We start from the raw sequence: 27,885 nt of genomic DNA, 5'->3' as shown, positions 1-27,885 counted from the left end.
CCTTTTCCCGCCTTTTTCTTCTGTGTGTATGATTTACCTCACGATATAGTGATGTGCCTGACTATCTTGTGTACTATAAACATTCCTAGATGTTAAATGCATTTATATACAACTGCAAGTTTGTGTCAACATCTCTGACTCCGTTTGTACAATTCCCTGACAGACGATATTTGAAGAACTTTAGAATTAAGCCTTTTTCCATGATGTGACTAAGATTTCCTCCGAAATCTATTTTTGTTTACATCAACAGTTGACAAAATGTGCTGGACTAGAAGGCTGTTTGTTGCCTTACTCTGGTAATGCTTTTCTTCTTATACAAGAATATTTACAGATCCTCAAAAACCCCAAAACTTGCAACAGTGAACCACAAAACCATGAAGTCATTGGACCACCAATAACGTACAACACAAGAAAAGCCAATGAAGGCAAAAACAATTATGGCAAATGGCGGTAGAAGGACCATTTGTAGCCCACTGCTGAGTTGGGTACCCAAGCACTTCACTGAACTGTGTTCAGTTCTGGAGACCTCACTTACAAAAAGATATTGACAAAATTGAACGGGTCCAAAGATGGGCTACAAGAATGGTGGAAGGTCTTAAGCATAAAACGTATCAGGAAAGACTTCATGAACTCAATCTGTATAGTCTGGAGGACAGAAGAAAAAGGGGGGACACGATCGAAACATTTAAATATGTTAAAGGATTAAATAAGGTCCAGGAGGGAAGTGTTTTTAATAGGAAAGTGAACACAAGAACAAGGGGGCACGATCTGAAGTTAGTTGGGGGAAAGATCAAAAGCAACGTGAGAAGATATTATTTGACTGAAAGAGTAGTAGATGCTTGGAACAAACTTCCAGCAGACGTGGTTGGTAAATCCACAGGAACTGAATTTAAACCTGCCTGGGATAAACATATATACATCCTAGGATAAAATACAGATAATAGAAGGGGGTGAGATTTGTGGAGAGGAGGAGGAGGATTGTGGTGTTCTCTAAGACGGGTTTGTTTTTTTCTTTATTTAATTTCTTTATTTATTTTATTTATTTTAATTCTTTATTTCTTTCTTTATTCATTCATTCATTTATTGGATTTGTATGCCGCCCCTCTCCGGAGACTCGGGGCGGCTAACAGCAATAATAAGACAGCATATAATAATAATCCAATACTAAAAACAATTAAAAACCCATTATAATAAAAACCAAACAGACATACAGACATACCATGCATAAAATTATAAAGGCCTAGGGGGAAAAGGGTATCTCAATTCCCCCATGCCTGGCAGCAGAGGTGGGTTTTAAGCAGGTTACGAAAGGCAAGGAGAGTGGGGGCAATTCTAATCTCTGGGAGGAGTTGGTTCCAGAGGGCCGGGGCCGCCACAGAGAAGGCTCTTCCCCTGGGTCCTGCCCACTGCTGAATTGGGTTGTTTTCTTGCAGACATTTCATTATCCAAATTAGGTAATGTCATCATTGCTCAAAGGGAAGGGGTTTTGATGATGAAATATCTGCAAGAAAACCACTCGGCTCAGAAAACATCCAGTACCTCTCACGTCAATCCTATGATACAAACATTCTCATTTATTGCTTATATAATTACAAGGCATGCAAATGGAATGATTTGATTTACATTATGTATAATTTGCACAAGGCTATGGTATAAATTAATGGGGCTTAAAACCAGGAATCTTTCATCAAGTTCCAGGATGTCTCAGAACATGAAAGACAAAATTTTCCATGAAGAAAAAATTCCAAAGAAACAGCTGGATCAAGCCAACATGCAGTTACATTGAAATTCTGCCTCATGCAGCGTCATCGTTATGCTGGACTTTACATAAGGACAGTAATCATCAACTGCATGTCAGCATCTGCATCACTGTTGCTGTTTGCAACATTTATTAATTTTGTTAAGTTTTTTGTCTTGCCTGTATCACTTTTATAAATAACTCAAGGCAGTGAAGTTACCTAATACAGTGTTCCCTCGATTTTTGCGGGGGATGCGTTCCGAGACCGCCCGCGAAAGTCGAATTTCCGCGAAGTAGAGATGCGGAAGTAAATACACTATTTTTGGCTATGAACAGTATCACAAGCCTTCCCTTAACACTTTAAACCCCTAAATTGCACTTTCCCATTCCCTCAGCAACCATTTAGATTATTACTCACCATGTTTATTTATTAAAGTTTATTAAAAAAAATATTTATTAAAGGTGGACGAAAGTTTGGCAATGACATATGACATCATCGGGCGGGGAAAAAAAACACAAAGTAGAAACATAGAAACATAGAAGACTGACGGCAGAAAAAGACCTCATGGTCCATCTAGTCTGCCCTTATACTATTTCCTGTATTTTATCTTACAATGGATATGTTTATCCCAGGCATGTTTAAATTCAGTTACTGTGAATTTACCAACCACATCTGCTGGAAGTTTGTTCCAAGGATCTACTACTCTTTCAGTGAAATAATATTTTCTCATGTTGCTTTTGATCTTTCCCCCAACTAACTTCAGATTGTGTCCCCTTGTTCTTGTATTCACTTTCCTATTAAAAACACTTCCCTCCTGGACCTTATTTAACCCTTTAACATATTTAAATGTTTCGATCACGTCCCCCCTTTTCCTTCTGTCCTCCAGACTCTACAGATTGAGTTCATTAAGTCTTTTCTGATATGTTTTATGCTTAAGACCTTCCACCATTCTTGTAGCCCATCATTGGACCCGTTTAATTTTGTCAATATCTTTTTGTAGGTGAGGCCTCCAGAACTGAACACAGTATTCCAAATGTGGTCTCACCAGCACTCTATATAGCGGGATCATAATCTCCCTCTTTCTGCTTGTTATACCTCTAGCTATGCAGCCAAGCATCCTACTTGCTTTCCCTACTGCCTGACTGCACTGTTCACCCATTTTGAAACTGTCAGAAATCACTACCCCTCAATCCTTTTCTTCTGATGTTTTTGCTAACACAGAACTGCCAATACAATACTCAGATTGAGGATTCCTTTTCCCCAAGTGCATTATTATAATGAACTGTTGTAAGCTGAGTATATGCCTTGTACATGTTTCGTATTCTCACATGTTAAAGAGAGAAATGCACTGACCCATCCGCTTCCTTTTCAGACTAGGAACATGGTCTTCCAACACGTTGGCTTTTGTCCCAGTAGGGAATTGCTCGCACGGAACAAAAGATGATGATGATGAAGAAGATGAATTGTTTTCTTCGGCTGTGATAGTAGAAGAAAGATGACGAGGAGGCAGCGGAGATGGCATCTGTATAGAAATGAGAAACATCACATTACAGGGAGTCCATTTTTAAATGGCCAGTACAGGTAGTCCTCGACTTATAACAGTCCACTTAGTGACAGTTTGAAGTTGTAACAGCACTGAAAAAAGTGACTTATGAACTCTTCCCACTCTTATGACCGTAATGGTCAGGGGATCAAAATTTAGACATCATATCTATCTAATTTAATCTAATCTAATCTTTCTATGTATCTATGTATCTATGTATCTATCTATCTATCCCTATCTATCTATCTATCTATCTATCTATCTATCTATCTATCTATCTTCTATCTATCTATCTATCTTCTATCTATCCATCTATCCATCTATCCATCTATCCATCTATCCATCTATCCATCTATCCATCTATCCATCTATCCATCTATCCATCTATCTATCTATCTATCTATCTATCTAATTTATAAGCTGACCAATTCCTTCCCGACTTGGCAACTGGTTCATATGACGTTTGCAGGGTCTATCGGTCACGTGATCCCCTTTTGCAGCCTTCTGATACGCAAGGTCAATCGGGAAAACCTGATTCACTTAACAATTGTGTTACTAACTTAACAACTGCAGTGGCTCACTTAACAGCTGAGGCAAGAAAGGTTGTAAAATGGGACAAAACTCACTTAACGAATGTTTCACTTAGCAACAGAAATGTTGGGCTCAACTGTAGTCACAAATTGAGGAGTACCCGTAGTCAGATATATTTTTTTGGATGTGTGTGTGTGTGTGTGTGTGTGTGTTTGTAATAAAAGGAGAGAACAAAGCTAAATGGATGATGTTATACCACATATTAGCTAAGCCAAGATATTCTGTTCTCTGAATGGGGCAGGAGGCTTGAGAAACTCTTAAAAACTCCAGAATTCTACATTCTGCATATTCTAAAACGGAAGGTGCCACTGCTATATAGTTATTACTTCCGGTTTCTTATATTTGTATCTAAATTATTATTATTTATTTATTATTCATTTATTTTTCCATTCCACTTTTCCGAATTTCAAATATGCCTGTTGGGCCATTTTTTTCACACTCCGGGGGCCTCAGGGAAGCTTTCCTGGAGCCTTCGAAGGGCGAAACTCCATTCCCCAAGGCCAAAAATCAGCTGGCCAGTGCAGGCATGCGTGCTGGAGCTGACATAGGGCAATGTCTCGCATGCCCTCCGATATGGCTCCATGTGCCACCTGTGGCAAGCATGCCATTGTTGTGGTTAGCTCTGGCCCAGCTCCTGCCCCAAAGACTGTGGATAAGGGGGAGACATCCACATGCTGCAGGCCTGTTTTGCCGGTGGAATCTGATGATGAAGGCTCCTCTGACCAAGAAGACATGAGTGACAGGGAGGAGGAGAGTGGGGCAGACAGCTCAGAAGGCGATCAATTATCTAGCTCCTCCTTGGATTCAGAACAAGAGTTAATGATACAGCCACGCATGCAGAGAGCGATGCATAGGCAGCAACAACTGAGAGATTATTATCAAAGAAAATGAGGCCACCTGTGGTTGGGTGGGGCTGGGGTCATTAGTGAGGCTGCTATAAAGAGCAGCCTGTGGGTTTGGCCATTGTGGAGGATTATCTGATCGTTGTGTTTCGTGCCTGCTTTACTGACTTTGACTTTTTGTGTGCTGATTTTTCCCCGCTTTGAAACTAAACCAGAGCAAAGTGTGTTTCACTTTCTGAAAGAAGAAGGATTGTGAATTGCCTCACAGCTGCAAGCTAAGTATCGCAGAACTGATAAGAGACTTGTACTAATTACCAGTTTGTTTGGAGACGAGTGCTCTTTGCTATACCAAAAGAGGGCTTAGTTTAAGTGAATTTTCATTATAAAGAATGTTTTGAATTTTCAAACGTGTGTGTGTCTGAAATTTGTATCTGTGAATTTTTGGGAGGATTCTACCAGAGAGCCCGACAGAACAGCCTTAGGTTCGCCATCACTGCCCTATACCATATCAGACAAAAGACTGTCCAGTTTTTTCATAAAAACCTCCAGTCATGGGGCACCCTCCCTTTCTGGAGTCAAGTCGTTCCACTGATTAATTGTTCTCAGTGTCAGGAAATTTCTCCTTGGTTCTAGGTTGCTTCTCTCCTTGATTAGTTTCCATCAATTCCTTCTTATCCTGCCTTCAGGTGCTTTGGAGAATAATGTGACCTTCTTTTCTTTATGGCAGCCGCTCAAATACTGGAAAACTGCTATCATGTCTCCCACCATCCTCACCCCAGTCCTTCTTTTTTCTACACTGGCCATAACCAATTCCTGCAACTGGTCTTCATGTGTTTTAGTCACCAGGCCTTTAACTATCCTAGTTGTTCTCGGCAATTTTTCCAAAATCTAAAGATCTTTTTTTGTAATGTGGCGACTCAAACTGGACGCAATATTCCAAGCTGAATTTCCAGAATTTCAGCTGTGGATGCAGGTAAATCTTCCTGGAGTGATTACGTCCATCTTGAATTAACAAGAGGGGCTTAGGTAGGGTAGAGTGGGGTGGGGGGGCTAAAATTCACCATTCTACGGATCTTTGTATTTCTGCATTGTTTGTTCAGGCTGGCAGGCATAAACACATTTAAATAGGCAGGCCAGTGAACTTATGAGAAAGTAATGAAGTTGCGCGTACTTGAGGTGGGTGAGCGCATAAAACATAAACAAATGAGAGGGAATTTTCAAGCTCTTCTTTAAAGAAGCATCCATTTGCCATCATAAGAAAATGGGTTTAAAAACGGCATAATTGAATTTAGAGAAGTTCTTACACTATGTATGTATTCATTCATATTATTTATTCATTCCTAGGAAAAAGAATGTGCTGCTTTGCCAAAATAGCACTTAAAGAAGAGCTCTAAAAAACCAGCTATGAAGCTACTAGAAAACAGATCAGCAGCTCTGGATTTATTCCGAAGACTGGACATGGTCCCAGATTCTCTTATATGACCAGATGTCTATGGAAATGCAACATCATCCAGCTCATGGTTGTCCCAAAAGTGCTTTTCCCAAAATGTAATAGGACTTTCTTGGGGGGGTTTTCTTTTCAAGAGCTGAAGAAGTTTAGTGGATGAGGAAATGATGTGCCGGTGCCTGGAGGCTGTTGGGGCCTGGATGGGTGTCAACAGACTCAAACTCAACCCGGATAAGACGGAGTGGCTGTGGGTTCTGCCTCCCAAGGACAATCCCATCTGTCCATCCATCACCCTGGGGGGGAAATTATTGACCCCCTCAGAGAGGGTCCGCAACTTGGGCGTCCTCCTCGATCCACAGCTCACATTAGAAAACCATCTCTCAGCTGTGGCGAGGGGGGCGTTTGCCCAGGTTCGCCTGGTGCACCAGTTGCGGCCCTATCTGGACCGGGCCTCATTGCTCACAGTCACTCATGCCCTCATCACCTCGAGGTTCGACTACTGTAATGCTCTCTACATGGGGCTACCCTTGAAAAGTGTTCGGAAACTCCAGATCGTGCAGAATGCAGCTGCGAGAGCGGTCATGGGCTTACCTAGGTATGCCCATGTTTCACCATCACTCCGCAGTCTGCATTGGCTGCCGATCGATTTCCGGTCACAATTCAAAGTGTTGGTTATGACCTTTAAAGCCCTTCATGGCATCGGACCAGAATATCTCCGAGACCGCCTCCTGCCGCACGAATCCCAGCGACCGATTAGGTCCCACAGAGTGGGCCTTCTCCGGGTCCCGTCAACAAAACAATGTCGGTTGGCGGGTCCCAGGGGAAGAGCCTTCTCTGTGGCGGCACCGGCTCTCTGGAACCAACTCCCCCCGGAGATTAGAACTGCCCCTACTCTTCCTGCCTTCCGTAAACTCCTTAAGACCCACCTTTGCCATCAGGCATGGGGAAATTAAACATCTCCCCTGGGCACATTTAATTTATACATGGTATGCTTGTGTGTGTGTGTCTGTTATTACATGGGGTTTTTCTTAAATCTTTAAATATTTTTAATTAATTGGATTTTGTGACTGTTTCACTTGTTGTGAGCCGCCCCGAGTCTTCGGAGAGGGGCGGCATACAAGTCCAAATAATAAATAAATAAAATAAATTTTTCAAAGGGAAAACCCCCCAAGAAAGTACAATTGCCTTTTGGGGAAATATATATACCGTATTTTTCGCTCCATAAGACGCAGTTTTTTCCCTCCCAAAGTAGGATGAAAAATCAGCGGCGTCTTATGGAGCGAAGCTGCAGGCAGGGAGGGGGGGGGGGGAGAGGCGCTGGAGCAGAGGGGGGGGCGGCGATATACTCACCAAAAGTGTCCCGCCTCTGTCGCCGCCTCTCCTCTTCCCAACCCTGAAGAGTCGCGCACCGCCTCCCGGGAGCCCAGCCGACTTTTGGAGCCGTTTTGTTTTCAGCTGGGCTCCCAGGAGGCAGAGCGTGGCCGGGTACCGTGTCTTCGCCTCCGCGCGCTGCCTCCGCCCGGCCGAGAACAAAACGGCTCCAAAAGTCGGCCGGGCTCCCGAGAGGTGGTGCGCGACTGTTTCCTCTTCGCTGCAGAGCCACACGGAGGCGAAGACACGGTGCCCGGCCACGCTCCGCCTCCCGGGAGCCCAGCCGATTTTTGGAGCCGTTTTGTTTTCAGCTGGACTCCCGGGAGGCGGAGCGTGGCCGGGCACCGTGTCTTCGCCTCCGTGTGGCTCTGCAGCGAAGAGGAAACAGTCGCGCACCACCTCCCGGGAGCCCGGCCGACTTTTGGAGCCGTTTTGTTCTCGGCCGGGCGGAGGCAGCGCGCGGAGGCGAAGACACGGTACCCGGCCACGCTCCGCCTTCCGGGAGCCCAGCTGAAAACAAAACGGCTCCAAAAATCGGCTGGGCTCCCGGGGGGCGGTGCGCGACTGTTTCCTCTTCGCTGCAGAGCTGTCGGGAAGAGGCGAAGACAACGGCGCCCCCCACTCTCTCTCCCTCTCTCTCTCTCTCTTTTTCTCTCTGTTGCCGGCGTGGTGAACGAGAGAGAAAGAGAGAGAGAGAGAAAGGAGGGGAGAAAGAATGAGAAAGAAAGCGAGAAAGTAAGCAAGAGAGAAAGACAGGGAAAGAAAGCAAGAGAAAGAGAGGGGGGAAGAAGGGGGAGGGAAAGACATAGAGGGAGGGAAGGAGGGAGAGAGAAAGAACAAAAAAGAGGGAGGAAGGAAGAGAGAAAGGAAGAGGGATGGAGAGAGAGGGAATGAAAGATGAAGGAAGGGAGAGAGAAAGGGGGAGGGAGAGATAGAAAGGAGGGAGAAGGGGGTAGTTAGGGAGAGGGAAAAGGAAGGGCTTGGAGAAAGGCAGGGGGAAAGAAAGATAGAAAGGAAAGAGGGAGGGAGAGATAGAAAGGAAAAAGGGAGGGAGGAAAGAGGGAGAGATAGAAAGGAAAGAGGGAGGGAGAGATAGAAAGGAAAGAGGGAGGGAAAGATAGAAAGAAAAGAGGGAGGGAGAGATAGAAAGGAAAGTGGGAGGGAGGAAAGAGGGAGGAAGACATAGAAAGGATAGAATTATGGATGCAAGAACTTGCTCATGTGTGATAGCTACTTTTTGGCTCAAAATATTTTTGTTCTATTTTCCTCCTCTAAAATCTAGGTGCGTCTTATCAGCAGGTGCGTCTTATAGAGCGAAAAATACGGTATATATATTTGGGAAAGCTGATCAGAAGAAGTCAAATGATTACAAAATAGGACCCAATTGTTATCATAACAGGCTTGAGTGTAAGATTCAGAGGAAACTCTTGCAATTGAGTAGGTGATCTGAAAGTATCTGAATATACCACTTTATATTGTTGTTGTTGTTGTTGTTGTTGTTGTTGTTATTATTATTATTATTATTTATTAGATTTGTATGCCGCCCCTCTCCGCAGACTTAATCCAAAGGTTTTTGGATCTTAAATTACCAGACAAAATAGAGTGTCAGGCCCAAGCTGTGGTTTGAGTAGAGACTCTGGCCTCCCACAATTAGAGTAGTTCTGTGGGAATTGGAGATGGGTGGTTGCATGAGAGAGGAAAGTTACTAGCCATAACACATTCCTTCCAGGAGATTCAAAGTCATCTTTTATTCAGCACCAGCTGGAAGATGGGGGTGGACCATGGATGCTGAAAAGACCAGAGTGGTCCCCATGATGAACTTTGTCGCCAGGCCTGGGGGAGTTAGGATATTCCTTCCCCTAGGCCATTACAAGTTATGTATGGTATGTTTGTGTGTATGTTTGGTTTTTATAATAAGGGTTTTTAGTTGTTTTATTAAATTGGATTGTTACATGTTGTTTTTTATCATTGTTGTTAGCTGCCCCGAGCCTGCGGAGAGGGGCGGCATACAAATCCAATAAATAATAATAATAATAATAATAATAATAATAATAATCCTTAACCTGGGTGGGGGGAACTTTAGGAAAAGTTAGCATCGGCTTGACCGCAGTCTGTATCCCAGATAGCTTCCTTAATAAACTGAAATCTGGAAGGAGGCCAAGTTTTGAACTCTGGTTTATTTCTTGGATGTTTATTGGGACGCTAACATAGAGTTTCAGCCAATTAGGAGTCCTTGGGGCTCTCTGAGCTGGATTGTTTTCTTTCAAATGTTTCACTTCGCAAACTAGGTAACATCATTAATGTTAGAAGACTGTGTGGGGTTTGCAGAAAAGAGGAGTGTCAGCTCTGAAGTTAGCCGAATTGTGGCCAGTTAATTTTCTCTAGGGCGATTCTCTTCTCATTACTTCAAGGCTGGAGTGAAGGGGCCAGGGAAGGGAGTGCAGAGACAGCTGGGATATTGTAGCCAAAACAAAATACCTTCCCTTAGGGAATCGAGGACATTGGTGCAGATGTTCGAACGATGGAAACTGAGGTCACCTAGCAACTGGGCTGTATCCCGATTGGATCATGGGACTGGAGACTTTGAGCGGAAGTGACAACGTTTTGACTTTTAATAAGGTGTAAAAGCGACAGGAAATTAGAGCCAGGTTTTCCAGCAGGAACTTGCCAATTTGATATGTCCCAATAAAATGTTCTTTGAGGAAATTGCCTGCCCCGGAGTTCTTCTTGAATGGGATGTATTACGTGGAACCCTGACAAAGAGGATGTGTGGGGGGGGAGGACAAGAATGACAATGACTGCGGGGTCCTTGATGGTCTCTGAGCTTGTTTTCTTGCAGATGTTTCATTACCCAAAAGCACTGATGATGTCAGTAATGAAAACTCTGCAAGAAAACCACCAAGCTCAGAGAGCACTAAAAATCCCAGTTCTCCTCCTCCTCCTCTCCACAAACCCCATTCCCTTCCAGTAATGGGGCATTAGGTAGTGAAAACCACCGAGCTCAGTGTGCACCAAGGACCCCTCACGTGGTTGGTAAATCCACAATAACTGAATGTAAACATGCCTTGGATAAACACAGTGGTCCCCAAACTACGGCCCGTGGGCCGCATGCGGCCCGCTGAGGCCATTTATCCGGCCCGCGGGTGAGTGACAGGAGCACATCTAATTTTCCATGAATAAAATGCGGTATTTTGTTAGTAACTAATATCAATCATCAAAAAAGTTGCAAAAGTTTTTTTTCTAATTTTGTCATCCAGTTACATTCATTTTCTTTTAATTAAATTCCCTCCTCAAAAAAGTACAACACCAATTATATTTCTAACTTATTAACCATTATGCCAAAGTGCTTCCTTCTTTCTTTATACATTTTTCTATAAGCCAAGAAAACCTTTTATAGCCAATCAGATGTTAACAAAAGAAAATTAAAAACAAAACATAAACGTATATGAATTTCAGACTTCTTTCCCCCCCCACTCTAAATAGTACGTTCCCATTTTGTTTTTTACTTTAAAATAAGATATGTGTAGTGTGCATAGGGATTTGTTCATAGTCTTTTTTTATAGTCCGGCCCTCCAAGAGTCCGAGGGACAGTGAACTGGCCCCCTGTGTAAAAAGTTTGGGAACCCCTGGATAAACATATACCCCTCCTAAGATAAAATACAGGAAATAGTATGAGGGCAGACTAGATGGACCATGAGGCCTTTTTCTGCCGTCAATCTTCTATATTTTTATTTTTTATCTCATTCGAAAATCTCGTGCAATTCTCCCTGACACTCTGGAAAGTATTCAAACACTTCTGTTAAAAAGTTAAAAAGTCAATTTCCTAAACTAACAAAGGGTCAGGATTTTTTTTTAAAAAAAGGTCTATGGGTGAATGTTTTAAATGTCTATATGCTCATCAAAACAATTCCTCTGATAATTTTGAGACTTTCTTTCACCGCCGCCCGCTTACATATTGCTGTTTTATACTTACACACTGTTGGACACTACGGAAGAATTGAGAAAAGTCCCTGACGGCATGTCCAAACTTTTCATAAGTTTTGACATAAGGGCGCATCCAGGTGGGCAGCTGGGCTTTTGTTTCAGTCTGCGCGAACCTGTTGAGAATTGAAGACTTGTAGTCAGCTCTGATAAAAAGATTACAGGTGGTTCTCAACTTATGACTGCAATTGAGCCATCGGTGGGTTGGACCAGTACTTAGAATTGCAGTGGCAGTGGGAGGCTCCGCCCACTCACCTGGGACACTTCTGCACATGCGCAGAAGCTTCTGCGCATGCACAGAAATATTGCATGGGTGAGCCGCTTGCAAACTAATTCAGAAGCCAGAACTGAGCCCAAGATTTTTGTTATTAAGTGAAATATTTGTTAAGTGTGTTTTGCCATGTTTTGTGACCTTTGTCAGTTGTTAAACGAACCATTTCAGGTTAAATTAATAGCCAAGCTTTTAAGTGAATCAGGCTTCCACATGGACTTTGCTTGCCATGAGATCGCAAAAGGGGAATCACATGACCCTGCAACTGTCATAAACATGAGCTAGTTAAAACTGCAGTTAAAAGAGCAACTAAAATGATAAAGGGACTGAAAACCAAGACATATGGAGAGAGGTTGCTGGAACTGGGCATGGATAGTTTATCAAAAAGGAGGGCCAGAAGGGACATGATAGCAGTATATAGATATTTGAGGGGTTTCCACACAGAGAAGGGGTTGCACTATTTTCCAGGGCACCAGAGGGCCAGACCAGGAGCAACAGATGGAAACTGACCAAGGAGAGATTCAACCTGGAAAGATTCAATAAGAAAGAACTTAATGAACTCAATCTGTATAGTCTGGAGGACAGAAGGAAAAGACATGATCGAAACATTTAAATATGTTAAAGGGTTAAATAAGGTTCAGGAGGGAAGTGTTTTTAATAGGAAAGTGAACAAAAGAACAAGGGGACACAATCTGAAGTTAGTTGGGAGAAAGATCAAAAGCAACGTGAGAAAATATTATTTCACTGAAAGAGTAGTAGATCCTTGGAACAAACTTCCAGCAGACGTGGTTGGTAAATTCACAGTAACTGAATTTAAACATGCCTGGGATAAACATATATCCATTGTAAGATAAAATACAGGAAATAGTATAAGGGAAGACTAGATGGACCATGAGGTCTTTTTCTGCCGTCAGTCTTCTATGTTTCTATGTTTCTAACTTCCTGATGGTGAGAGCGGTCAACCAGTGGAACAGCCTGCCAGCAGAGGTTGTAAGCACCCCATAACATGACACATTCAAGAGGAAATTTGACTGTCATCTGGCTGGGGTTGTGTATGGTTACCTGCTTGAGCAGGGGGTTGGACCTGATGACCTTCAAGGTCCCTTTCAACTCTAATAATTAATTAACAAACAAACAAATCTGTCATAACTCCCTTTTTTCAGTGCTGTTGTAACTTTGAACGTCACTAGATTACCTGCTATAAGTTGTGGACTACCTGGACAAACCTATCTTATCTCTATATTCAGCAGGTGAGAAGAAAGAAGTTGACATTAATGGTACAAAATTCTACCGGAAGGAAAGATCACCTGTGGTCGCAGAGGAAAATGGCGCCATAATCTTGCCGATGCCGGATAACTCTTCCAATAGCTTGGTTCACGGCACGAGAAGCCTGCTGTCTGTACCAGGTATTTCCAGACAAACACTAAAACAGGGCAGAAATAATACAGCTTTGTGTTAGAGTGTTGTGTTCTGTTTTTGATTCCCAGCCTTTTTTTTTTTAAGTAAAAGACCATAGAAACATAGAAGACTGACGGCAGAAAAAGACCTCATGGTCCATCTATTCTGCCCTTATACTATTTCCTATATTTTATCTTAGGATGGATATATGTTTATCCCAGGCATGTTTAAATTCAGTTACTGTGGATTTACAAACCACATCTGCTGGAAGTTTGTTCCAAGGATCTACTACTCTTTCAGTGAAATAATATTTTCTCTCGTTGCTTTTGATCTTTCCCCCAACTAACTTCAGATTGTGTCCCCTTGTTCTTGTGTTCACTTTTCTATTGAAAACACTTCCCTCCTGGACCTTATTTAACCCTTTAATATATTTAAATGTTTCGATCATGTCCCCCCTTTTCCTTCTGTCCTCCAGACCAGTGATTTTCAACCTTTTTTGAGCCGAGGCACATTTTTTACATTTACGAAACCCTGGGGCACATTAAGGGGGGGGGGGGGGACTAAAAAAAGTTTGGACAAAATAATTCTCTCTGTCTCTTCTTCCCCTTTGCTCTATTTCTTTCTCCCTCCCTCTTTCTCTCCCTTCCTTCCTCTTTCTTTCTCTCTCTCTCCATCCCTCTTTCTTTCTCTTCCTTCCTTCCTCTCTCTTTTGCTCTCTTTCTCTCTCCCTCCCTATGTCCCTCTATGTCTTTCTCTCTCTCTCCTTCCCTCCCTCTCTTTCTCTCTCTCTCTCTCTCTTGCTTTCTTTCTCTTTCTTGCTCTCTCTCTTTCTTTCTCTTGTTCTCTTTCCCTCTCTCTTGCTTTCTTTCTCTCTTGCTTTCTCTCTCTCTTGCTTTCTTTCTCTCTTTCTTTCTCTCTCTCTTTCTTTCTCTCTGAGCTTCGCGGCACACCTGACCATGTCTCATGGCACACTAGTGTGCCACGGCACAGTGGTTGAAAAACACTGCTCCAGACTATACAGATTGAGTTCATTAAGTCTTTCCTGATACGTTTTATGCTTAAGGCCTTCCACCATTCTTGTAGCCCGTCTTTGGACCCGTTCAATTTTGTCAATATCTTTTTGTAGGTGAGGTCTCCAGAACTGGACACAGTATTCCAAATGGGGTCTCACCAGCGCTCTATACAGCGGGATCACAATCTCCCTCTTCCTCCTTGTTGTACTTCTAGCTATGCAGCCAAGTATTCTACTTGTTTTCCCTACCATCAAAAACGGTTTAAAAATTTCACCCCTGCTCTCTTACGAGAACCCCCATCTCGGTGTCTTAATCTGCAGTAGGTCAGAACAGGGGAAAGTTGCAGGCCCTGTTCTTGGAAGTAGCCTAAACTGCTACCCCAAACAAAATCCCAATTAAATCTAGCCATATGAAAGAGCTTATCGTGTATTTAATCTGTGCGTCATTCCTTCTGGAATGCAAACAGATGGAAAGATCATGATTTACTGATAGGCTTTTTACAATATTTGAAGTGGAAAAGAAGAACTCTTGTTTCACTTGTTACAATGGCAAACAGCAACCACCCCCATGCAAAATCTCAGTTTAATTTGTTTAAAAAGCACCCAGCAACAATGCCCGTAGCCCAAGAAATCTGGATAAAAATCCATTAAAAAAACCTAGAATCCAGGCTGATCAACTCAAAAACAGGCAGGATACTTCTGACGGAGTCCAGAGACCATTGCAAGGACAAAATGGAACGTTTTGGAAGAACATTTTTGACACGTTTGGCACAAAACGGGATGTTTTGGAATTTCAAACTTTGGCACATCTCTAGGAGGAAGCAGGAAGAGGGAGATTGTGATCCCCTTATATAGAGCGCTGGTGAGACCCCATTGGGAATACTGTGTTCAGTTCTGGAGATCCCACCTACAAAAAGATATTGACAAAATTGAACGGGTCCAAAGACAGGCTACAAGAATGGTGGAAGGTCTTAAGCATAAAACGTATCAGGAAAGACTTAATGAACTCAATCTGTATAGGCTGGAGGACAAAAGGAAAAGGGGGGACATGATTGAAACATTTAAATATGTTAAAGGGTTAAATAAGGTTCAGGAGGGAAGTGTTTTTAGTAGGAAAGTGAACACAAGAACAATGGGGCACAATCTGAGGTTAGTTGGGGGAAAGATCAAAAGCAACGTGAGAAAATATTATTTCACTGAAAGAGTAGTAGATCCTTGGAACAAACTTCCAGCAGATGTGGTTGGTAAATCCACAGTAACTGAATTTAAACATGCCTGGGATAAACATATATCCATTGTAAGATAAAATACAGGAAATAGTATAAGGGCAGACTAGATGGACCAGGAGGTCTTTTTCTGCCGTCAGATTTCTATGTTTCTAGGATCAAAACAACATCACCCCCTCCCCTCTCTAAGGAGCCTCCTTACCTGCCTGCTGTGACCTTTTGCCTTCATTTCATCCAAGAACTGTATTTTTAACATGATCCTGGGGTTCATGCGGGGAGGGTATGGGATGCCTGTGATGATAACGCCGCGTCCATTCTTATCAGCAAAGTCCAAACCTTCGCTAGCCTGAAGGCAAACAATGAGTTTGATCAACATTGCCCTGCTGAAGGACAAATGTCTGCAAGAATCAAGGCGCTTGCAGAGTGGGACAACTCGCCAAGGGGCAATTCAACAAATACAAAAGTTAAATTAATTTTGACAGAACGGTGGTCAACAATAATAAAGACAATCCAAAATGCAAGAGTTACAATGATTTCGATTAAAAAAAAACGTGGTTACAAATAATAAAAGTAATTGCATGAACCAATTAATACAGCATTGAATTGTCCTGTGACAAGTTGGCTGTGGGGAGCTGTCCAAGACCCAAGGTGCTGCCTTACATTGTATTAAATATTCAGATTTCCCTTGGAAAATGGATGGTGTGGCAGCTTAGTCCTAATGGTGCAGTGGTTAAATGTGGTATTGCAGGTTAACTTGGCCCACAACCTGGAGTTTGATCCGGACTGGTTAAAGGTTGAATCAGCCTCGCATCCTTCCGAAGTCAGATGGTTGGGGACAATAGGCTGACATTGCCATAGTTAGACTTCTATATGCAATGCTCATTAGAAAGCATTGTTGAGCGGTGTAGAAGTCTATAGTGTCTATGGAGATTCTTCAGCATCCAGGTCATGGTCGCCCTAAAGGTGCATTTTCAGGAGGCAATGGGATTTTGTGGTTTTTCTTCAAAGACGTTTCGCTTCTCTTGCAAGAAACTTCTTCAGCTCTGACTGGATGGTAGTAGATGATCTTTCCGTTCTCCACCATCCAGTCGGAGCTGAAGAAATTTCTTGAATGGCTTCGAAGAAAAACAAGGAAGACCAATGGCCTCCTGAAAAAACATCTTTGGGAGAAGTCTGAGTGCTACTGTTATTGTAACTTTGCTCCCTTTTGAGGACTCACAGGTTTCTGCAGAGGCCAATGAAAACCTGCCATCCCAACTGTCAACAATTATTTGAGTCTTTAGCCTCTTACTTGCCAAGTTGTGTCTGACTCTTTGGGCCCTATGGACCATAGCACTCCAGCCCTGTCCTCCAGTGTCTCCCAGTTTCCCCAAATTTATGTTAATTGTGTCGATGATATCAAACAATTTATCAAACTCAAATGATATCAAACTCCTTCTCCAAGGAGCCCTCTCTTCTCATTCGGTGGCCAAAACATTTAATAATAATAATAATAATAATAATAATAATAATAATAATAATAATTATTATTATTATTATTATTATTATTATTATTATTATTATTATTATTGAAATTAGTGAAATACAAAGATCTAAAAATCGAGTTACAACGTCTCTGGCATAAGCCAGTGAAAGTGGTCCCAGTGGTACTTGGCATGCTGGGCGCAGTACCAAAGGATCTCAGTGGACATTTGAAAACCATCGGAATTGACAGAATCTCCATCTGTCAATTGCAAAAGGCCGCTTTAATGGGATCGGCAAACATAATTCGCCGCTACATCACGCAGTCCTAGGTGCTTGGGAAGCGCCCGACTGGTGATGAAATACGAAATCCAGCATAGTGATCTCGTTTGCTGTGTTGTATTGACATAATAATAATAATGATAATTATTATTATTATTATTTATTAGATTTGTATGCCGCCCCTCTCCGAGGACTCGGAGCGGCTCATTTGAGCTTTAGTTTCGGCATCTGTCCTTCCAAGGATTGATGTCTGTGGAGATTCTCAGTTATCAGGCCACAGTTGTCTCAAAGGTGATTTTTTTCCCCTTGAAAAGGAACTGTTTTCTCTTTGAGAAAGAAGGAGAAGAAAAAGTTTCGCTTTTCATTCAGGAAGCTTCATCAGTTCTGATGGCGGAAGGATGGGAAAAACTCTTTTGAGGGTTTTGTTTGTTTAAAAACACACACACACACACTTTTGAGGCAATCATTGATGTCCTTTAGGATTGGTGGGTTGGTTGGATCTCCTTCCAGCCCAAAGGACAATCAAGAGTTTTCTATCACACCACAGTTGAAAAGCAAGTGCTCTTTTCAGTCTTTGGGAATCAGGAGGAATCAGAAGACGACTTCCGGTGCATACAATACAACACTGTTTCTCAGCCTAGGCAACTTTAAGATTTGTAGACTTCTATTCTCAGAAATCTTCAGCCCACATATTGGCCATATGCAGGAGGAAGTACAGTGTGTCCAAAATGAATAACATATGAAGCCTCAGCTGGTAGCATGTAGTCAATGAGAGGCTTTTCTGGCAAACTTAACTAGAATTGCATCTGATTATTACTTGGATGGGAGGAAACCGACTTTAGTTTCGATCAGTGTTTTTCAAACTTGGCATATTTGAGATGTCTGGAAAAATAGATTACCAGAAATGCTGGCTGGGAAATTCTGTGAGTTGAAGTCCTTCCCTTGTGACAAGTTTGAAAGCAATGCTCTGGAACTTAGTCAGGTTTATATTGACTCTACAGTTTGAATGTACCTTGCTCTCATTCTGGATCTGCATTAAAAACTAAGAGCAGCCACAGTATACCCTTATTTTTCAGACTATAAGACGCACCAAGCTTTTGGGGAGTAAAACAAGAAAAAAAAATTGCCCTCTGCCTGCCAGCAATTTGCCTCCTTGCAGCAAACAGCCTGGTCAGCTTCAGCACAGCCTGATTTAGCACTAGCAGCTGATTGGTGGTTGGATCTGCCTCCTGGAATACCACCTATCAGCTGTTCCGGGCGGTGGGGATCACCACCGGATATTGCTGCCTTTGAGCACCCCATTTTTGGTCTCCGCCTGTCCCATTTTCAGTTTGTGCGCATTCCATTTTCTGTGCATCCCATTCGGTGCCGATAGGCGGCGGTGATCCCTGCCGCCTGGAACGGGCTGAAGACGGGGTGCAAGGGGGCTAAAAACGGGGTATGCAGAGCAGGGTGGAAGAAGGCTTCAACAACATTCGCTCTAAGACACAGAGGCATTTCCACCCACTTTTTGTGGGGAGACGTCATAGTCTGAAAAATACGGTATACAGTGAACCCTCGATCATCGCGAGGGTTCCGTTCCAGGACCCCACGCGATGATCGATTTTTAGCGAAGTAGCGGTGCGGAAGTAAAAACACCATCTGCGCGTGCGCAGATGGTGTTTTTGCTTCTACTGCCGCCCGCCCTTCGCCCGCCCACCCCGTTGCTCGCGCAACGGCTTCCCTGGGTGCCCCGCTCGCTTGGGAACATCCCAGCTCCGCTCCCCAGCTGGGAAGCGGATCTAGGGAGTCCCCACCGCGCGCTGCGTTGCTGGGGAAAGCGCGCGCGCTTGGGAACATCCCAGCAACGCGCGCGCGCGGTGGGGACTCCCTAGATCCGCTTCCCAGCTGGGGAGCAGAGCTGGGATGTTCCCAAGCGCGCGCGCTTTCCCCAGCAACGCGCGCGCGGTGGGGACTCCCTAGATCCGCTTCCCAGCTGGGGAGCGAAGCTGGGATGTTCCCAAGCGCGCGCGCTTTCCCCAGCAACGCGCGCGCGGTGGGGACTCCCTAGATCCGCTTCCCAGCTGGGGAGCGAAGCTGGGATGTTCCCAAGCGCGCGCGCTTTCCCCAGCAACGCGCGCGCGGTGGGGACTCCCTAGATCCGCTTCCCAGCTGGGGAGCGAAGCTGGGATGTTCCCAAGCGCGCGCGCTTTCCCCAGCAACGCGCGCGCGGTGGGGACTCCCTAGATCCGCTTCCCAGCTGGGGAGCGGAGCTAGGCTGCCCCAAGCTCGCGTGCGCCGCCCCGCCCGCCCACGCTGTTGCCGGCTCCGCTTCCCAGCTGGGAAGCGGAGCTAGGGTGCCCCAAGCTCGCGCTCCAGCCCACCGCCACTGGGGTCTTACCGGGGCAAGAGGGGGAAGACCCAGGGAAGCCTCTGCCCGGCGGGGAAACTCCACCATCTACGCATGCGTGGAAGGGCACGCATGCGCAGATGGTGGAGTTTACTTCCGGGTTGCAAACTAGCGAAATAGCCCTTTCGCGATCCTTGAGGACGCGAAACTCGAGGGTTCACTGTATAGTAATTAAATACAGTATACAGTGATAACTTGTCTTATGAACTTAATTGGTTCTGGGAGGAGGTTCGTAAGATGAAAAGTTCGTAAGACGAAACAATGTTTCCCATAGGAAACAATGGAAAACCGATTAATGTGTGCAAGCCCATCCCCCAAAACCCGCAAAAACAGCGCTCCGGTGGGCACCGCCGCCCGGCTGTCACCTTCTGAAACAGCCGGGCGCTTCTCAGCGTTTTCCCGAACGCTGAACCCGAAAAGTTCGGCAAAAGTTTGGCTTCAGGAGAATGCCGAGAAGCGCCGCTGCCCGTCTGTCACGAAGCTTTGACGTCACAAAGACGTCATTCCTGGAGTCCACGTTTTGGCCGGCCAGGAAGGACGTCTCCATGACGTCAAAGCTCCTCCCCTGGAATTCCCTATTGGGATTCCCCACCTCCGTTTGAGCCTCCCGACCGGCCGACAGCTCCACGGCTCTTCTGCGAAGGTGACAGCCAGGCGGCGACACTTCTCGGCGTTCTCCCGAACCCGAACTTTTGCCGAATTTCCAGGTTCGGCATTCGGGAGAACGCCAAGAAGCGCCCCGGCTGTTTCGGAAGGTGACAGCTGGGTGGTGGCGCCCAGCGGAGCGCCCGTTTTTGCGATCCTGGGAGGTGGGGTTTCCCATGGAGGGGAGTCTCAGGGGAATCCTAGGATCGCAAAAACGGGCACTTCATAGAAGTCCGGAGGTGGGGCATCCTGGCGGCGGGTTCGTAAGGCAAAAAAAGTTCGTAAGAAGAGGCAAAAAAATTCCGAACCCCAGGTTCGTATCTCGAAAAGTTCGTATGACGAGGGGTTCATATCACGAGGTATTGGGGAATATGTTTGGGCGACACATACCTTTCCCCTGCACACAGCCAAGAAAACAGCACCGTTTGATTTCGGGCAGACAACCTTTTCATAATAGGCACCCATAACCTAGGAGAGAAAATTAGATAAATTCAAATAGAATGCACACACGTGTGCAAACACACAGAGGTAACTGTGCTTTACCGGGTTTTATTAATACACTGCTCAAAAAAATAAAGGGAACACTTAAACAGCACAATATAACTCCAAGTAAATCAAACTTCTGTGAAATCAAACTGTCCACTTAGGAAGCAACACTGATTGACAATCCATTTCACAGGCTGTTGTGCACATTCAACTTTGTACAGAACAAAGTATTCAATGAGAGTATTTCATTCATTCAGATCTAGGATGTGTTGAGTGTTTCCTCTTATTTTTTTGAGCAGCATATTTCCTCTCAATTCCCATCACCAAAAACCCAGAGCTGTCCCAATTAAGTCCAGCCACAAGCAGCTCAATGCTAGTCCACAGAGCAATGGCCAATGAATCTAAAAGGCACTTGAAAATTCCCCAATGAAAACAAAACCCACCAGGCAAAATTAAATCCAGAGGTCCAGAGTTCATAAGGAATGATCCAAGTCAAGGCACGGTGTCAATCCAAAGCAAGGCAACAATCACAACTAGAAAACACACAGCTAGGAACTGAACATGTTGTTCCCATCATGTCCTCATGGCACCGGACCAGATTATCTACGAGACCGCCTTCTGCCGCACGAATCCCAGCGACCGGTTAGGTCCCACAGAGTTGGTCTTCTCCGGGTCCCGTCGACTAAACAATGCCGTCTGGCGGGATCCAGGGGAAGAGCCTTCTCTGTGGCGGCCCCGACCCTCTGGAATCAGCTCCCCCCGGAGATTAGGATTGCCCCCATCCTCCTTGCCTTTCGTAAACTCCTCAAAACCCATCTTTGTCGTCAAGCTTGGGGGAACTGAGACATCTTCCCCTTGCCTATGTAGTTTCTGTGCACAACATGACTGTATGTATGTTTTTATTTACTGGGTTTTTAAAGATTTTTTATATGTATAATTGCTATTTTAGATTTTAATTATTAGATTTGTCTCTATGTACCATTTTTTATCACTGTTGTGAGCCGCCCCGAGTCGACGGAGAGGGGCGGCATACAAATCTAATAAATACAAATACAAATATCTGTCTGCTGTGCTAAATATGCAGCTTCTGGTGCAGCCCACTAAGAAGGGCCAGGCTGCCTCATCGCGAGCAATCTGGCTAGCCTTCTCTGCGCCTGCCTTTCCTCTGCCCTATGTCTCCTTGGATCAGGTGCAGCAGGCAATTCCTCTTCCTCATCGCCGATTGCCTGCAGCTGTTTGCTTTCTCCACCTGAAGCCTCAGGGCTGCCCTACTGCAGCTGAGCTTCAGACAAATCCCTCTCAGATAGCTGCTCAGAGCTACTGACCAATTCCCCTCCAGATGTGCCTGGAACTGGTTCACCCTCCTCTCAGCTGACACCTGGAGAGATAACTGGGGAAGCGTCTGGGGAAGACATCACATTTGAAAGTGTGCAAATGGGACCAGATTTCTTACGGGATCACCTCCTGCCGCATGAATCCCAGCGACCAGAGTCGGCCTTCTCCAGGTCCCGTCAACTAGACAATGTCAATTGGCGGGATCTAGGGAAGAGCCTTCTCTGTGGGGGGGCCGGCCCTCTGGAATCAGCTCCCCCCAGAGATTCGTGTTGCCCCCCACCCTCCTCGCCTTCCATAAGAGACTAAAGACTCATCTATGCTGCCAAGCTTGGGGTTATTAGATTCTACCCCCTGGCCAATGAATGTACAGTGGTACCTCGAGATACGAGTTTAATTCGTTCCGGACCTGGGCTCTTAAGTCGAGCAGCTCTTATCTCGAACGACTTTTCCCCATAGGAATTAATGTAAATAATTTTAATTGGTTCCAGCCCTCAAAAAACTCACAAAGTTAGTCTAAATTATGCAGAAAGACATGTTTTTAATGAAGAAATGTACATGTACATATAAATGAATAATGAAGTTTCTTTCACTTAACTTGTAAACTTTCTTAAACTTTTAAATTTACATATGTTCAACTTCTCTGCCACCCAATCCTGTAGCACAGAGGTCCCCAACCCTTTTTGCACCAGGGACCGGCTTTAAGCGATCAAGAGAGGAATGGGTGAATGAATGGACGGAGGGTAGGAAGGAAGGAAGGAAAGAGGGAAGGGACAGAAACAGAGGAAGGAAGCAAGGAAACTTATGAAAGGGGAGAGTAAGAGAGGATTGAGTGAAGGGAGGGAGGGAGGGAAGAAGGTGGGAAGGAGAAAGAAAAGAAGAAATAGAGGAAGGGAAGGTAAAAGAGAGAAAGAAAAAGAGCAAGAAAGAAAGAAAGAAAGAAAGAAAGAAAGAAAGAAAGGGGGAAGGGACAGGAACAGAGGAAGGAAGCAAGGAAACTTATGAAAGGGGAGAGTAAGAGAGGAATGAGTGAAGGGAGGGAGGGAGGGAAGAAGGTGGGAAGGAGAAAGAAAAGAAGAAATAGAGGAAGGGAAGGTAAAAGAGAGAAAGAAAAAGAGCAAGAAAGAAAGCTGCAAGCACCCCCCCCCGAGCCCCCCAGGCCGGCTGCAACCTTTTAAAACACGCGCGCCGCTTCACAGCTGTCTCCTGAAGCCGAACGCAGAAGTTAGCGTTTGGCTTCAGGAGACAGCTCCTTGGCGCTTGTATCTCGAATTTGGGCTTGTAAGTAGAACAAAAATATATCTCCCCTCCCAGCTCTTATCTCGAGTTGCTCTTAAGTAGAGCAGCTCTTATGTCGGGGTTCCACTGTATAGTGGGTTTGTTTGAATGGATATGTATGTATGTAAATAGGCTTTCTAGTTTTTAAAATGTAATTCTTAATAGAAACATAGAAGACTGACGGCAGAAAAAGACCTCATGGTCCATCTAGTCTGCCCTTATACTATTTCCTGTATTTTATCTTACAATGGATATATGTTTATCCCAGGCATGTTTAAATTCAGTTACTGTGGATTTACCAACCACATCTGCTGGAAGTTTGTTCCAAGGATCTACTACTCTTTCAGTAAAATAATATTTTCTCATGTTGCTTTTGATCTTTCCCCCAACTAACTTCAGATTGTGCCCCCTTGTTCTTGTGTTCACTTTCCTATTAAAAACACTTCCCTCCTGAACCTTATTTAACCCTTTAACATATTTAAATGTTTCGATCATGTCCCCCCTTTTCCTTCTGTCCTCCAGACTATACAGATTGAGTCCATGAAGTCTTTCCTGATACGTTTTATGCTTAAGACCTTCCACCATTCTTGTAGCCCGTCTTTGGACCCGTTCAATTTTGTCAATATCTTTTTGTAGATGAGGTCTCCAGAACTGAACACACTACTCCAAATGTGGTCTCACCAGCGCTCTATATAAGGGTATCAAAATCTCCCTCTTCCTGCTTGTTATACCTCTAGCTATGCAGCCAAGCATCCTAATTCTAATCTTAATTAATTATATTTCGATGTATACTGTTTTTATATGTTGTGAGCCGCCCCGAGTCTTCGGAGAGGGGTGGCATATAAATTTAATAAATAACAGCAACAGCAACAGCAACAGCAACAGCAAGAAGAAGAAGAAGAAGAAGAAGAAGAAGAAGAAGAAGAAGAAGAAGAAGAAGAAGAAGAAGAAGAAGAAGAAGAAGAAGAAGAAGAAGAAGAAGAGGAAGAATTGGAAGGGACCCTGGAGGTCTTCTAGTGTAGGGGTGTTAAATGTACAGCCCACAGGGCCGGAAGCATCACACACTGGCCATACCCACCCCTGGTTTAGCGAAGAGGATAAAAGTTGCGGTACATCATGTGATGACAACATGACGCCACACGTTTGACACCCTTGTTCTAGTCCATTCCCCTGCTCAGGCAAGAGCTTATGAAAGCCTCTGAAAATATCACTAAGCCAAGGCTATCAATAAATAAGGTAACTGGCTGTGCAAGGTTCCTGAAAGAAAAGTCATTTCTTGGGAAAACAAGGATAACGAAATCTCACTGACCTCTGTAAATACTCCTTTCCGTTTTGGTTCTACAAACATTGGCTTCATTGCTTCTATTTTCCTTGCAAAATCATTGGCCTAGCAGAACAGAAACAGAAAACATTAAATAAAAATAGGGAGAACTCCCCCATCATCTAAGGGAGGAGTCTCCAAATCTGGCCACGTTAAGACTTGTGGACTTCAACTCCCAGAATTCCCCAGCCAGCATGGCTGGCTAGGGAATCCTGGGACTTCTTCTAGGAACAGAGAACAAAGGATCTCAGTGGACATTTGAAAACCATCGGAATTGACAAAATCTCCATCTGTCAATTGCAAAAGGCCACTTTACTGGGATCGGCAAACATAATTCGCCGCTACATCACAGTCCTAGGTGCTTGGGAAGCGCACGACTGGTGATGAAATACGAAATCCAGCATAGTGATCTCGTTTGCTGTGTTGTACTGACATAATACTAATAATAATAATGATGATGATGATGATGATGATGATGATGATGATGTCCCTCTCACAATTACTGTTTAGAGCTAGGTTTCGCCCAATCTGTACTTGCACTTCTGGTTTTTCGTGCCCAGGTATAAAACCTTGATTTTCTCCATATTAAATTTCATTTTGTTGGATAGGGCCAATTGTTTAAGTCTGTCAAGTTCTTTTTGGATCCTGAGCTTCTCTTCTGGGTTGTTGGTTACTCCTGCCAGCTCAGTGTCATCTGCAGATTTGATGTGTTCTCCTTCTATTCCCTCATCTAAGTCATTTATGAAGATTTTGAAGAATACTGGGCCTAAGATGGAAACTTATGGAACTCCACTGCTTCCTTCCTTCCATATAGATATACCACCATTAAGGACTACTTGTTGAGTACAATTTGTCAATTACAGATCCATCTGATGGTGGTGCTGTCTATCCCACATTTTTCTAGCTTACCAAGAAGTAGGTTGTGGCCTACTTTGTCAAATGCTTACTAAATTCTAAATATACTATACTGCTCAAAAAAATAAAGGGAACACTCAAATAACACATCCTAGATCTCATTGAATATTTCATTTGCACAACTATTCCATTTGCACAACAGCATGTGAAATAGACTGTCAATCAGTGTTGCTTCCTAAGTGGACAGTTTGATTTCACAGAAGTTTGATTTACTTGAAGTTATATTCTGTTTTTTAGGTGTTCCATTTTTTTTTTTGGAGCAGTGTATATCCACAACATTTCGCTGGACTACTAATTTACTCACTTTGTCAACGAATAAAATAAAATCGGTTGGGCATAATCTGTTTTTAACAAACCCATGCTGGCTGCTAGTTATTACTTTGTTTTTAGATGTTTACACATCTGTTTTTTTAATTATTTTTTTCCAGTATTTTTCAAGTACAGTATTGACATTAGGCTGATTGATCTGTAATTTCCTGAGTCTATTTTATTTTCTTCCATTTTTGAAGACAGGAATCATATCAGTTCTTTTCCAATCTTCTGATAGTTTCCTGGTGCTCTGAGATTTTTTAAAAGATGTGATAAAATGGTTCTGAGATGATATTTGGCAGCTCCTTCAGAATTCTGTGATGTAATCAGTCAGGTCCTGGTAATTTATATTCATCAAGGTCAAGCAGGTGTTCGGTTAACATTTTTTAAATTTTTATTTCTAGTCTGTCTTTTACAGTAATGTTTTTCTTGCCCAAGTGCAAACCTTACTTTTCTCTACACTGAGTTTCATTTTGTTGGATAGGGTCCAGTGAACAAGTCTGTGAAGATCCACCTGAATCCTGAGCCTATCACCTGGGGTGTTGTTTATTCCTGCCACAGCGTCGTGTCATCTACAAATTTAATGAGTGCCCCTTCTATTCGCTCATCTAAGTCGTTTATGACTTCAATTCCCAGAATTTTCCAGCAGGCTGCTGAAGTTGAAATCCACAAGTCTTAAAATGGCCACATTTGGTTATTCCCTCACCCACCCCCAATCCAAGGTCTAGTCCAGTGATGGCAAACCTGGGGCACACGGAGCCATATCTGCTGGCCAGTGAACTGTTTATTTATTTTATTTAATTGGATTTATACGCTGCCCCTCTCCGAGGACTCAGGGCGGCTCACAGCATGTACAGAAAAACAGGAAACAATAATAACAATCCAATTGTACCTTAAAAAACGATCTTAACTGTTACCCTAACACAGCTCCAACGTGCATGTGTGTGCCGGCCAGCTGATTTTTGGCTTGCACAGAGGCTCTGGGAGGGTGTTTTTGGCTTCCAGAGAGCCTCTGGGGGGATGGGGGAGGACCTTTTTACCCACCCCTGGCTCCAGGGAAGTCTTTGGAGCCTGGGGAGGGCAAAACACGAGCCGACCAGAAGTTGGGAAACAGGCCATTTCCAGCCTCGAGGGAAACTGTTTTCGTGCTCCCCAGGCATTGAATTATGGGTGTGGGCACTCGCACATGCGCAATAGCGCATACGTACGCCCTTCCAGCACCTGGGGAAAAAAAGGTTCGCCATCACTGGTCTAGTCTTTTCCCCAAAGCAGACACCTACATTCCAAAATTCCAGGCTTTTATCCATGACCGGATACGAAGGAAAAAACATCAGGAGTCCATCTGGTACTATACGGACAAGATTAACTGCAATAAAACATAGAGCGAGTTAAACCAACTTTATCTGACTTCAGTCTGAGATAACATTTGCTTTTGAAAACACCTTTGGACATTTCTCTGCTGATCTACAGGCAGTTGACTTGAGAATGTATGTTGTTAAGCAAGGCAGCTATTAAGTGAATCACAACCCACTTTAAGATTTTTTTTCACCACTGATATTAAGCAAATCTGTGCAATTAATAATAATAATTTATTAGGTTTGTATGCTGCCCCTCTCCGCAAACTCGGGGCAGCATACAAATCTAATTAATAATAATAATAATAATAATAATAATAATAATAATAATAATAATAACAACAACAACAACAACAACATGATGTTCAACATCGACAAGAGCAAGAGTAAAAAAAAACCTAGACACACATACAGCCTGGGAGAAACCCCGCTTAGCAGTAGTGACTGCGAAAGAGATCTTGGAGTCTTGGTGGATAATCAACTAAACATGAGCCAGCAATGTGCAGCAGCGGCCAAAAAGCCAACACCATCCTAAGCTGCATACACTCCAAGACCAGGGAAGTATTAATACCACTCTACTACGCCCTGGTCAGACCACATCTGGAGTACTGCATCCAGTTCTGGTCACCACACTTCAAAAGAGACATTGAAACTTTGGAGAAGGTGCAGAAAAGAGCAACCAAAATGATTT

At 43.9% G+C, this 27,885-nt stretch overlaps 1 protein-coding gene across 2 annotated transcripts in view; it reads right to left on the bottom strand.

Moving 5' to 3' along the window:
• The window catches only part of RTEL1 (regulator of telomere elongation helicase 1), a 152,709-nt gene that overhangs the window by 58,660 nt on the left and 66,164 nt on the right, over positions 1-27,885 (bottom strand). For both annotated transcript variants that reach the window (XM_070744420.1, XM_070744422.1), the window contains exons 20-26: positions 27,120-27,205; positions 24,604-24,681; positions 20,589-20,666; positions 15,624-15,767; positions 13,093-13,208; positions 11,507-11,630; positions 3,093-3,261 (exon numbers count right to left, since the gene is read on the bottom strand). In XM_070744420.1, coding sequence (XP_070600521.1) covers positions 3,093-3,261; positions 11,507-11,630; positions 13,093-13,208; positions 15,624-15,767; positions 20,589-20,666; positions 24,604-24,681; positions 27,120-27,205 — 795 coding nt within the window. The remainder of the gene's footprint in view (positions 1-3,092; positions 3,262-11,506; positions 11,631-13,092; positions 13,209-15,623; positions 15,768-20,588; positions 20,667-24,603; positions 24,682-27,119; positions 27,206-27,885) is intronic.

Source organism: Erythrolamprus reginae, chromosome 3 (assembly GCF_031021105.1).
Source record: "Erythrolamprus reginae isolate rEryReg1 chromosome 3, rEryReg1.hap1, whole genome shotgun sequence".
NCBI classification, from domain to species: Eukaryota; Metazoa; Chordata; class Lepidosauria; order Squamata; family Dipsadidae; genus Erythrolamprus; species Erythrolamprus reginae.
The sequence above is the reverse complement of the archived record's forward strand: the minus strand, read 5'-3'. Positions and strand labels throughout refer to the sequence as shown.